The sequence below is a fragment of the Rhinichthys klamathensis genome, unplaced genomic scaffold, assembly GCF_029890125.1.
Source record: "Rhinichthys klamathensis goyatoka isolate OS25496 unplaced genomic scaffold, OSU_Roscu_1.1 h1tg000117l_1, whole genome shotgun sequence".
NCBI lineage: Eukaryota > Metazoa > Chordata > Actinopteri > Cypriniformes > Leuciscidae > Rhinichthys > Rhinichthys klamathensis.
Window position 1 is genome coordinate 1329001 of NW_026606654.1, and position 13972 is coordinate 1342972.

General features: G+C 39.0%; 1 protein-coding gene across 2 annotated transcripts in view; it reads right to left on the minus strand.

Moving 5' to 3' along the window:
• Positions 1-522: 522 nt before the first annotated feature.
• zgc:103755 (uncharacterized protein LOC449988 homolog) overlaps positions 523-13972 on the minus strand; it is a 52569-nt gene continuing 39119 nt past the window's right edge. Inside the window, exons 11-15 of one of the 2 annotated variants that reach the window (XM_056255078.1) lie at positions 13052-13189; positions 8224-8347; positions 2392-2456; positions 2176-2251; positions 523-951 (exon numbers count right to left, since the gene is read on the minus strand). In XM_056255078.1, the coding sequence (XP_056111053.1) occupies positions 561-951; positions 2176-2251; positions 2392-2456; positions 8224-8347; positions 13052-13189 (794 nt within the window). In that variant the 3' untranslated portion in view covers positions 523-560. Of the gene's footprint in view, positions 952-2175; positions 2252-2391; positions 2460-8223; positions 8348-13051; positions 13190-13972 lie in introns of both variants that reach the window. The other variant, XM_056255077.1, reaches the window with a different exon arrangement.

Consider the following 13972-nt stretch of genomic DNA (forward strand, 5'->3'; position numbering starts at 1 on the left):
ACAATCAAGTTTTGATTCTCTGAGCTGATTAAATCTTGGATTATGATAATATTAAAGTGCTTATTATTTCATCGTAACTGCTCTTGCATCAAGAGGAAAGATTACGAGTTTCTGAAAACGCAAGTGCCATGTTCTGAAGGGACTCGCACCTGCAGACAAGAGTAGACAAACTAAGCTATGCTTCATTCTCAGAGAACTTCTGAGGAGCTAATATTGTCACAGTTATTGAAGCTATTAAATTGTCTGAACTTCTTAAATCCTGCAACTCATTGTCTTCGCCCACAGACTTTTATTAAAGTGCTCCGATATTGCTACTGTTTACTTCATCAGACGCATATGAATTCAAACCTCCAGTTAAAATGAAAACCTCAGAAGAGTTCAAATGTAATATTTTCTCCCAAACATAATATTTAGTTAGATCACAAAACGGAGTAAACAGTTTATCACCAGTGAACGTCTGAGTCTTAGTGCAGTTAGAAAGAAAATGTCAAAACAAATCCATAGAAACAAAAATGAATGGGTTGAGAGATGGGAAGCCCATTTTCCAGCGTGTGGCGGTCTCAGCTGCTTTCATCCACCAGCTTGGCCCCGTTGATACCACGGTACGTGACCCTGCTGGGTCGCACCAGAACCCCATGGCCAGGTCGGCAGCTGAAGTAGCGTCGGTTGCCCACGGAACCATCGTTTTTTCCTTTCGGGCTTCGCAGCTCGAGGCCGAGCCAGAGGCCGGGGGCAAAGTCAGCTGTGCCAACGTAGCGGATGGTGCCCATCTCATTGGCACTAATTAGCAAGACCTGCATGCCCAGGTGGAGTTTGACAGTGCCATCTGAGCCAGAGGAACTGGTGCCACCCACTCGGTTAGGCCCTGGGCCAGCGCTGCTGTTCGCCCTTGATGTACCCCTGCCAGCGCTGACTGTGCTCCAACGGCGCCGCAAATTACTGGAACGGTTCCTGAGAGACGACAAAGAGCATTTGAGAATGGGATGCAAGGGACTAATTAACGCTACAAAGGCGAAAAAGAATTTTCGATTTCAGTCGAAACACTTTTATTGGGCCGAAAAATCATTGAGGTCGACCGATAGTGGATTTTAGCGATAATGATAACTAGGACCACGCTGGCCGATAACGACTAATCGACTGATAGTTTTTAAAATGGAAATTGTATGAAAACAGACATAACACATGAAAAAGTGCCGAACTTTTATTACAAAAATTTCAAAACAATACTGAACCATGAAAAATATGAATCTATTATTATACCTTGATCATTCGTGTTAGTTTATAATGCATTAACTTGTGTTAAGAGATACAAATTCATGTAAAAATGTATTAGTAAATGTTGAAATTAGCAATGAACAATACTTTTATTAACCTTGGGTAATGTTAGAAATTGACACTTATTTTAAAGTGTTTCAACCGCAGAAAGTCGTCAACAAAACAGCTTGTGAACAATATGTCAAGTGATGTTACATCTACCTCAAGAAAACCATTCAATGTCCAATTCAATGTCAGGTAGAAATAAAATGACTCATTTAGCTAAATATATTCACTGTATTAGTCATTTTTACTAAACCTGTTGCCTTCATTATTTATGTTTGAATAAATATGTCATGAAAACAAGTTACAGTCATCGTTTAAATGTTTATATTTAATCCACGAATTGGAGTAGAGACATAAATACATCATTGATATGTACAATTGAAATGTTTGTATACAACCATTTGTTTTTATTTGAGTGTTGGTTAATACATAAATGCAATGAATTGATTGACTATTAAATAAGATTTATTTTCAGTTTCAGTTTTCAACTAAATGAAAACTTGAATTTCAGCTTCAGTAAAAAAATAAAAAATATTAATACTAAGTAATACAAACATTTATGAGATTCAAAATGAATTAATACTAATTACTACATACATTTCTACCAAAAAGTGCCTGTTTGGAAACTAAAGGAATCTTTGAGATTTGGGCATCTTTAGATTTTGGTAAAAAAAAAAAAAAAAAAAAAAAAAATCATGGAAATGAGGACAGAAAATGATATGATATAACTCAAACCAACATTTCTCCATCATGAGCACCAAGGTTCAATGTATGCGGAACACATGGACTAAACCACCGAGCCACAACAAATTATTTACTTGAAAAAAGTTACAGTCGTATTAACATTATTTCTACCTGCTTGCTTGACCTTTACGACTCGGTTCTCTCTGGGTAGCGATGGCTGTGGAAGTGCTGAGAGTGCGTCGAATTCCTTTAATAAAACAAACACAAACATCCACTGAAAAATGACCAAATCTCTGAAAAACGACAGTTTTATATGAAAAAAAGGCAATACGTCAGTCATACAAGATTTGACAGCGGAGAGGGAATCAGACAGCAGGAATGGCTCACCTGTGAAGGAATAGTTCATCCGAGACGAGGACAGCTCTGACAGACAGTCTACTGAGCCATGAATCCTGCTAGTTAAAACAAAGTGAATGTTCAGTATTACTTCTACCACTGCACTTGAACAACTGATGCTCTGGCAGAAAACTGTCAAGACACATTATTTTACCCTTGCGTATACTCTGGTAGCTGTCAAACAACAAATTTATCACTTCAAAATAGTGACAGTCACATGGGTTTATTTTGACAAATGCTTGTCAAAATTGTCACAAGCAATTTGACATGTAAATATGTAGCAGGAACAAAATCACAAACCTTTACACGTTAGGACTGGGGGGACGGAATGCTTCTCCAACGGACAGGTAAAAACTCTTTGAAATAAATATCTTTGAAGTCAACATGAAATGGTACTCGAAATCCATTTTACTTCCATAATTTGATGGAAGCCAGACTTAAATATGAGCTTGCAGTAAATTGTTGAAGACGACAACACGTTGACTTGACTGCCAACAAACCCCGTTTGAGGAGGCATTATCAAGAGGATGTGGGGGCTGAAGGTCAAGTTCGGTCAATTCGATTTTTTGTTTTTTATATTTAACATTTAAAATGACGTTATAATAGTACAAAAAATGTTTGAAGAGCTTCAAAAAATATATTAAAAATAATTATGGACTAAATTACTATAAAAAGTGTTTATTAAGACTTCAAAACATCTCAGCATACCTGAAGAGCTTTAGTTCTTTTTAAATATACCTTTATTAGGGCCCGAGCACCGATGGTGTGAGGACCCTCTTGGAATTGCTCTGTTTATTATTTGCTATTACTGTGATCTTTGCTAACCAACATTACAAAAGATACAACATTAGAAACAGTAGTCTGCATCACATACACCAGTTTGGTGAAACCTCTGCACATTTCAGATACTTTCTTCATTACTTTCAATCTACAACTTACTACTTGTGCACCAGCAACCACTCTATCAGTTACATTCAGACGAAACCTGCGCTCACTTTCTCCTCCCATCTTTCCTCTGTTGTGTCCCTCACCCACACGATTCTCATCTCTGGATGTGAACACCGCATCGGACACTTTATGTTCCACTTCGACATCTTTCCTAGACCATATCTTTCCTCTCTCCTCCAGGCCAGCGCATGCTACTCCCTCTAACCCCTGGTTATCTGATGTTCTTCGTGAACACCGGACCAAACCCAGGCCATCCTTAAAAATATTCTTGTTTGCCGTAACCCGACCGACCCTGTCAATTTAGGACCGACCCAATTTTTTATTTTTTTTCCCTTTTAGTCCGACCGACTTGCCGGTTGTAAACTTGCATTAAGACCGACCGATTTTTTTTTTACTCTTCAAACAACTAATATAAATGCAATAAAATATCAATTATATTATAGTAAGTATTGTGAATATAAATTGCATAGGCTACGTTCTTTCTTTTAAATAAAAACCCGTGGCGTCATCTATGATGATTATGTTTACACCATTGGTTTACGCATGTCACACTATGGCCTGTGCGTTCGCTTCGTTTCATTCACGGTCAATGGTTCGCGCTCGGTGATGGCTGCGGCGCGGCTGCTTGTGAAATACGTCTGTATGAGCCTACATTTAGGCGCTCATTATTCGAAATTCTTAATGGTCAAATAGGGAATAGATGTTAACGGCCTTTTCTCGGAGCGCGTCCAGCTCGTCACGATATGGCCGCCGCGAACGCGCGTCACACAGCAACTGCAGGCTCTGACAAACACACATAAGTATGGGAAGCCAAACACACCAAAAGTGGGACGAAACGGCGCGGTTCGCGCAGCGCGGACATGTAATCTGTGCGGCTCAATGGACCGAGACGCGCGAGCGCGACAGACTCGACAGCGCAGGGAGGAAGTGTTTGCTTGCGCGACCTAATCTCACCAGCGCCGCGCTGACCAATAAAACAGCACATCCCATACCGAAATGTACTAAATTACACTAAAGAAAATCGACCATTCCATAATATGTCAGGACTACTTAATATAGTTTCTACAATGCGCCTCGCCATTTGACCTCACTGATTTCCGTTAATAATAGCAGATGTTTATGGGTCCAATTTAAACGAATAGTGCCAAATGCGCTGTTTTATTGGTCGGCGCGGCGCTGGTGAGATTAGTCATTTTAATTTATTTGTTTCCCTCTGAAAATCCACTCTTTTTCCCCAAATGAATGCAGCTGGAATTAATGCAATAAACATGTTTTTTGACAAAGATTTCAAATTGTTTGTTGTCTAACCTGTATCAGAATGAGATTCGCAATGGTGCGCCCAAAGGCATGGGTTGAAGACACAGTCAGTGGCGTCACGTTATGCAAATTTGTTTAAATTCATACCGACGTAATCACCATGACCAAAATTGTCCTTTTCTTTTTTTCATTGAATTTTAAAAAAAAAAAAAATATATATAGACCTACCTACCTACCTTTTTTTTTTTTTTTTTTGCCGTTACTGCAAACCAAAATATTTTTAAGGATGGCCCCAGGGCAGGAGAGAGAAAATGGCGCAAATCAGAAGACCTATCTGACCTGAATATGTATCAGTCTCTGCTCTCATCCTTTTCTGTTGAAGTTCATCTGCTCAATTTTCATATTTCCACAACATGCTTCAAACACACGCACACTTTTCCAAACATTCAACTCTCTCCTCTGCCACCAGCCACCTCCTCTTTAACCGCTGATGATTTTGCTCATTTCTTCACTGACAAAACTCCAGCAATCTTCTCTCCCCTCGCTGAGGCAGAAGTATCTAAACCTCTCCTCTCCAGTCACCCTACCACCTGCCCTCTAGATCCCATGCCCTCACACCTACACTTTTACCAGCACTCTCACACACACACACACACTTCAGCACATCTCTCCACACTGGCATTTTCTCTACCGCATTCAATCAGGCTCAGGTAACTCCACGGTTTGAAAAACCCACATTAAACACGTCACTTGTTGACGGAGACGTTTTCGTCAAGCGCAAACTTATGGTGATCATGTTAAGTAGTAATGGTTTATAGTATAAAGTTTACAGTTTATACGTTTTGTTTCAAAGGTTATAATAAGTTTCAAATATTAGGCAAGGCAAAACAAGTTTTGGGAAAATTAAAACATTTATAAAAGGAAGTAAAAGAATAAAAAGATGATACATCGATAAACTGCTCATCTGGTAAAACACCGGTGTATCATGTTTTTCACAACTCCCAGTTTTACTCTGAGATTTTCCCATGGTGATTTCACTGTGTCTGTGGTGTTCTTTCTGCGAGCCTAAAGGCTCGTACACACCGGGACGAATATCGGCGCGCGTTTTTCAACGCTTTTTTTGTGTTCACACCCAAGCGATTTTCGCTGACAATGAGCCGAGTGAACATGCAAATTCATTCCCTGACATTAGATGGCGCCCATTTGCTCTGCAATACCACTCCATAACATTCTCTTTTATCAAGATTTTTGTAGTCGCTGTCGCGTTTGTCATATAGTTCTTTATGTTCCGACAGCAACGAGACCAGCAGCTAGATCTTGCCTTGCATCTTCCTCGTCTTATTTCTTCCCGGCAGTGTAGACGCTACTTGGCGTATATCTTCTTCGCCGTTACGTATATGTGCTCGGCAAGACCATTTTGTGTTTGAGCGTCCCCAAGTTGTGTTTTACTGTAACTTCAGAAGCTCCAGACACGTGAGCAAAAGCGCCAATCTCATTGGTCGGATAGTTTTTGACGCGGCGCGAACCCGAGGCGTTTTTTAAAAAATGACGCTTTTACGCGTGGCGTTTTTCGTGTCGGTGTGCACACTCACATTGGCGCCCTTTGTTTAGTCACGAGGCGTTAAACGTCGGCGAATATCGCGCGGGAAATTCGTCCTGGTGTGAACAGGCCTTAAGACATCTATTGGACCTCTCCAATAGACCGTATCTTTCCCTAAAATCCGACAGGAGGAGCTCTAGGACTGACTCAGTAGGTAACCTCGGGTTCACTTTCCCACCAGTCCGCCCCCCAAAGATTTGTTCGGAAGCTCTATGAATGTTCACTTCATTAGTATGTTTCTCACACGCACACCTAGAGTTTCGCTTCAGAAGACATTGATCGGGTAATGTGGGTTACTGTCGTGTTCATTTTGTGTGGTTTTTGAAGAGTCAACTTTGAGGGTTCCATCCACTTGCATTATATGGACTCACAGAGTTTAATTGTTTTTCTAAAAAATCTTTCTTTGTATTCCACAGAAAAAAGTCATCTGGCATGGCGTTATGTTGAGTAAATGAAAGAGAGAATTTTCATCTTTGGCTGGAGAATCTTTTTAATACGAGGAAAATGCATTAAAGTCCCACTCCGATCATATTTTGAGCTATTTTTAAACATTCCCAGTGGTCTTTAAATTATGATTATGCCATTTTTAGCCAAAATCACAAAACCTGTGCCGTTTTCTGGGACTTCGCTTCAGCAGAGCGGCAGTAGCTCATTAGCAATTCGCCTCTGCGTTGTGGGCGGAGCCGTTGGCACGGAGACGACCCTCCCCCTGCCCTTTGCCGAGAGCTCTGTCTCTCCCGCTAGCTTACACCCCCAATACCGGTGGGGCAACAGTATTATATACACGTTAATTATTATTATCCGAAGTTAATCAAAGTTATCACCGATCATTATTTCACTCCAAGACGTCGCGTGTGGAGACGCCCAGTGGAGTTACTACGTCACAACTCCAGTCTATTTTAGCCAGCATTTTAGCGTCTGCTACTGATTCACAGCCATTTGAATGTAGAAATACTCAGAAATACAACTTTGAGCTTATTTTTCTCAAGATATGTCCTCTAACATAAGAAAAATGCCACAAGAACATGTTAACACATAGAAAAACATTATTTTCATCGGAGTGGGTCTTTAAGAAATAAATAGTGGCTATTTCAATTTGAAGAGCCTCTGACAAAATGAATGGAAGCGGTTGGGATCTCTCTGCCGGCGTGTCTGAGGCTGTCCCGAGGGTTAATTAAGAAGACACAACGAAAGAAAGCATTTAGAACAATGAGCTTATCAGTCGCTCAGACCCTTTACAAAATTACAATGGGAAAGAAAGAGCGGAATATGGCATAGGTGAATGGTTCTGAATTAAGAATATATGATTCATGACAGATGGAGAAGATACGAACATTGATCATTTGTTGAAAAACCAGCAGGGGAATAAAAGCAGTAAAAGGTACAGAGGGACAAATGGAGGGCAGACCGCTGTCGATGGGAAGGATTAAACTCATAATGGAAGACTGACTGGAGAAAAGTAAATCGAATACAAAGAAAAAAAGGCTGGAATTAAAATTAATTAAAAGAAAGTAGAAAGAAAGTCATTCCTTTCCTGTCAAATTAAAGTAAAAGAAGTAAAAGTCAAATATAAACTACACTTTATGAAGAAATGTGACCAAACTTGCCAGCCCAATGCTACAGTTTAGGTTGGGTGGCTCCCAGGGCATTTCTATGCAATTTCTAAGGCTTCCGACTCCTCTTTTAAATACTATTGAATTTTTCACAAATGTTATTATCTGCCAGAAGTCTAATTGCCAAAAAGTATCCCGACAATTTTATCTGTGATGCCAAAGTAAATGTCTTTTGAGGACAAGGGCAGGACGGTTATTTTCTGTGGGGACCGTTACGTCCCTCATGCAGAAATGACTTACAAATGTCGATGCACAATCTTATTAATGCTTCTGTACAGAAAGGTCGAAATCTCAGTTCAACAATCAAAGACACAGTCGGCTAGAAATAATCACGCTAAAAGTCAGCAAGATACCAGAAATAAGACTCAGTTAAGATGCGGTTATGGCTGCAAATTCTGCACTTGCCTCTGAACTCGTGAGGGTGGGGCGAAGACTCCGTGTTTAGGAGGACAGCTGAAGTATCGTACTCCTCCAACTGATCCGTCATTCTTCCCGCTCGGCTTGTCCAACTCAATCCCCAACCAAAATCCTGTCAGGGACACAAACACACACACACACACACACACACACACATCGTGTGTAAGCACACACGTTTTGAGAAATGTAGCGATTCTCTTGCCGACCTGAGCTTGGTAAACAATCTCCAATCTGTCATCTCTCAGTTCAGCTCGAGCCTAAACAAACGAATACCAAATCCTGCGATTTGAGTAAATCCAGTTATTCCTTCCAAACGCTTTGTGATGCTTTGTAATGCAGGGACAAACAGTTGCTTTTTTAGTAAACAAAGAACAAAGCACAGGGTGAGTTGTATTCTATAAATGTGTGAATAGCAGATGAAAAGGGCACATTGAGAGGAAGATGGATTTCACCTTAAGGTGCCCTATCAGTAAAATGGCACGGATAAGATCCACGTTCTTATAGAGACAAAAGAAAGTGTGAGGGCACTTAAGTTAGGTTCTTTTCCAGCTGCAAACTTTAAGTCAGCTGCTTAAATTTCCAAGTCCAAAGCCTTCATAAGCAACTATCGACTCCTGGCATGTGTTCGGTTGAAAAAGCTGTCAAGCTTCATGCTGCATGTGTTTCATTATAGAAGTGTAACGATGGTCAACCTTAGCAGGCGTTGGAAGTGCTTACGGAGCAATAGCTCTCATCCTGCCTGAAATATAATTGATTTGTGTTCATATAATTTGGTAATAAGATATTAGTTTTCAGTTCAATACTGGGCACTTCCAAGTCTTTATGTACTCGAGGAGTGGAGAATATCACTTCATTTTTAGTAACATGGGATTTTGGTAAAATGCTTAATGCCCACACAGCTAAAATACACTTTATAACCTGTGAGTTGATGAAAACATAATCCGATGGACTTACTGCCTTAAAGACATATGTCTAAAAATCTCAATTTCAGCTTGATGTTGGTAAATTGTAACTAATATAATGACACATGCAGGTGTCTGACCATATATAAAGACATTAGTTTTATTTAAACGATATGGTAGATGCTTGTGTCATGTGTAGAGTCATGGTCAGAATTATTGGGACCCTTGGTAAATATGATCAGATTAGGCTGTGAAAAGAAATCTGCATTGTGTATTCCTTTGATCTTTAATTTTTTTAAAAATTCACAAAAAAAATCTTTTCACTAAAGTAAAACAACTGAAAGCGGGGGGATATCACATTATGAAATAACAGTTTTTTTTTCTCTAATACACGTTGGCCACAATTATTGGCACCCCTAGAAATTCTTAAGAGTAAAATATCTCTAAAGTATATTCCCATTCATATTAACATTTTTTTTAGCACACCAGGCTGACTAGGAACACGAAATTTTCCAGTCATGACTTCTTGTTTCACAGGAGTATAAATATGAGGAAACAAGGCCAAATTGTCTTAATGCACAATGAGGAGGAGAGTTTGAGTGTCCAAAGACTCTCCAAGGATCACAGCTGGAGAATTGTAGTCTTGGAGTCAGAAAGCGTCATCAAACAGCACCTACATCACCACATGTTGTTTGGGAGGGTTTCGAGAAAAAAAATCCTTTCTATCATCCAAAAACAAACTCCAGCATATTCAGATTGGTCAGATGAAACTAAAACAATAGCTTTTTGGTAGCAAACCCAACAGATGAGTTTTTCATGGAAAAAAAGTACCCCATGCCCATGGTTAAATAAAATGCTAGATCTTTAATGCCGTGGGCCCAGAGCCGGATTATCCATAAGGGCACTTGGGCCAGTGCCCAGGAGCACCAACCATTCACAACCACTAGGGGGGCACCACATGACACAAGCTTTAAAAATAGTTTTCGTAAATTGTTATATTATTAACTTGAAATTCTTGAAAGACCATACATAACTTGTTTATAGGGATGCGCGGTATACCGGTACTGCAAAAATACCGGTATATATTATATTTCAAATGGTACAATATCATAATTTTGTTCAATTCGGTATTTGATGCGCTGCTGTTTCGAAGTTCACCGCTAGGACATCCCTAATATTTTCTGGTAGGCTATATCTAAGTTAACCAGGAGCTCTGTTGACATAGGCTTAGCTAACATTAGCAACAGCTTGATGAATTGAGTTGAACACAGCAGGAGAGAACGCAACATTAGCCAGCTAGCTAAAGCTCTGGTGGAAAATTATTAGCTAACGCTACGGAGGCCATAATATTTTTGACTCATGGCTGAAGTTAAGTTTCTCCAACTCTCCCCAGGTTGGCAAAAGATGCATTTCAAAATGCATCAGATTGATGCTTTAAAATATGGAATATTTAAAAATTTCTTCCGGAGGGGCATGCCCCCGGACCCCCCTAGAGGACCCCCCTACCTTCTCACCTTTTTCACCCCTGACCCGTTTTCATGCCTGTAAAGGTAAGAAACCTGATAAATGTATTATTATTTTTGGACAAACGTGAATTGACAGCGTCAATAAATTGATGTACATTTTGAATTGAGATATTTGAATATAGAGGGCCTTTTGAGGTATAGTGCCCAGGGGCACCACACTGTCTTAATTCGGCCCTGCGTGGGCCTATTTTTCTACCAGAGGTCCTGGACTTCTTGTTCAGATACATGGTATCATGGATTCTATCAAATACCAACAGATAAAAACTCAAAACCTGACCGCTTCTGCTAGAAATATTAAAATGGAAATCAGCTGGATCTTCCATCAAGACAATGATCCAAAACAAACATCAAAATCAATGCAAAAATGGGTCACTGAGCACAAAATGAAGCTTCTGCCACGACCATCCCAGTCCCCTGACCTGAACCCTATAGAAAATGAGTGGGCAGAACTGAAGAGAAGAAGCGCCAACATGGTTCTGGGAATCTGAAGGATTGGGAGAGATTCTGTATGGAGGAATGATCTCTGATCTCTTGTCAGGTGTTCTCCAAACTCATCAGGCATTATAGGAGAAGACTCAGAGCTGTTATCTTGGCAAAAGGAGGTTGCAAATAGTATTGAATAAATGAGTGCCATTAATTGTGGCCAATGTGTTTTGGAGAAAAACATATTTCATAAAGATATTTCCTCCCATTTTCAATTATTTTACTTCAACGAACGGTTCGATTTTTGTGATTTTTTTTAAATGAAAGGATCAACAATGCAGATTTATTTTCACAGGCTTCTCTGTTCCCATTTACCAATTGTGCTAATAATTCTGACCAGGACTGCAAAATGTATTTTATTATATGTTGTCCCTTCTGTGCATATAATAGCATTGGCCAATATAATATTTGTTGTAGTAAGCTATCCCTGACTTCTCTCCAAATCTGTTTTTAGCTTTTCCAATTGATTTTGATGAAATTACTGTGCTTCCTGCTACATGAAAGTGCTCTCCACAAAAAACTCGGAGTTCAACAGCACTCAGGGGTCATTAATTAGCAGACTAGAGTAAGCCTTTTAAGGCTTTTTATGGGAATAGTTTAGCTACTCTTGTTTTCCAAACCATGAACCAGCAGCATTCAGGCATAAATATTCAATCACATTATGTCAAATAAAATGTATTTAATCTACAAATCTTCAAATATATATATTTTATATATTTATATACACACATATATACACACACACAAACACACATATATATATATATATATATAAACATAAACACAAGCCTTAATACAGTGGTACGTCAGCTCATGTGCACAATGGCACATTGGCTTATTAAACAAATTAAATACAAATTGATGATACAATATCGATCCTTCAAAGAATGAACAGTATTGAGTTGCTCTCCCTGCTTCAAAGTATTAAACTGTGTCTCAACTGTTCATAATCCAGAGTGCTCGCTGAACCTGAATCTTGATTTTATTTGGTTCAATATCAGCGGAGTCAGCATTCACAATCATGGACAATATGCAATAAATTTTGTTCTCAGTTCACCAATCCGTATAAATCTGTTCTCCATTCAGTCCTTTCAGAGCATACACTCTGACTTTAAAACGCCTGACTTTAGTAATAAATGGGGTTACACTTTATTTCAGGGTGCACTTATGCATTGTAATATTTTACTAACATGTTTTTACTATAGTGCTAGGGTTAGGATTAGGGTTAGTTGCTTGTAATTATGCAGTATTTACTGTTATTACTAAATTAAATAAGTACATGTTTTTTTTTCTTCATTTTAACATGCTACTTACAATACAAATACTGCAATCTTATCATTTCTTTTATATGGCATGCATTTTCATTTGTATAATCTGAGCCCTAAAAGGATGTAGCTGAAGGTTCTTGGAATACAACGAGTGTCCTTGAAATTCTGCAAAATGTCCGATGTATTGCAGTAAATAAATACAGTGACTAACTTCACAGTGCTGAAGAACTGCTGAGCTCACCTGAGTACCAGTTCCATTAAGCGGATAACCTTTATACGGTATACATTTAAAAACTGCTGCATTCAACTTAAAGACCTGGCAGAGTTGCAGACATAAAGTCCCAGCAGAAACACAGGTAATGTGCGCGTTAAGTGAATTTGAGTGGCTGGCCTTTTACTCATTTATAAAATGTTTCTTTATCCATTGTGTGATATTGAACGTCTTGGAACATTTATGCTGCTACTGAAATATGGCTTTAATTCATCCAGAGGTTACATAAAGGAGAAGGATCCAAGTACATTGACAAAGGAGTAGCCATTGAATATCTCTAAATGTGCAATTAACCCCGACCCATAGCACACTTTCCTGAGCTATCGCACACTGCAGGAGGTTGTTAGAAAGGCGATAGTGTCATACCTGGAGCAAAACTGGTCTTCCCGTAAAACCGCACAATCCCTGTCCTTTGTCCCACCACCAATACACGCTCCCCTAAATGCACATCTGAGCTCTCATATGCTGTGCTGCTGACTGAAGGGGTCCTGCTGCGAGCAATTCCTGGTGAAAAAAAAAAGTTTTAATATTTCAAAACATCTCATAATCTCTAAATGCACTAATAAAGGGATAGTTCACCCAAAAGTATGTTACTCTTTTGGCTTAAGTCGACTTGTGTATGGCCGTCTGCCGGAAGCAGCGCTTGACATTAACTTTTTTGCTCACTAGCCAATGTGGCTAGTGGTTTTCCAAAATGACTAGCCACGCAGCATTTTTACTAGCCACAGTTTTGTTGTTGTACGTTTTATATGATTAAAATTGACAATGGGGCTGAAAACGTGCTAAAATGAACTAATATTATCATTAGCTCTGATAAGGTTGTTAAGCTCCTTTTTTGATAACATGTTGTCTAAGATACACACATAAAATAGCTTCTTATTGTATATAATAAAAGTGCTGCATTGTTTGTTTGTTTTTTGTTTTACAGCAGTAAATACTGCAATACAGAGTAGAACAATTATCTGCATTAGAAACAACGAGCAAAGAATAAATAATAATTTTAAAGAAAAAATCCACAATTAAAGCACCAGGATTACAACTTTATATAGGCTATATAGGACTATATAGGACTTTGGATTGTTTGTTTTGCATCAGCTTTTCCTCAGAGCTCTGACTTAATAATTATCATCATGAAGCTCTGAGTAACTGGAGATATGTCCACCTGAAACAAGTATAGGCCTACAGGTCTTTATTTTCCAGATTATTCCCACAAGCGCATCTCCTGCTTTCTTTCATGGCATGATTAATTTTATTAAAACATAGAATTAACTCTGGAAAGATAGTTGT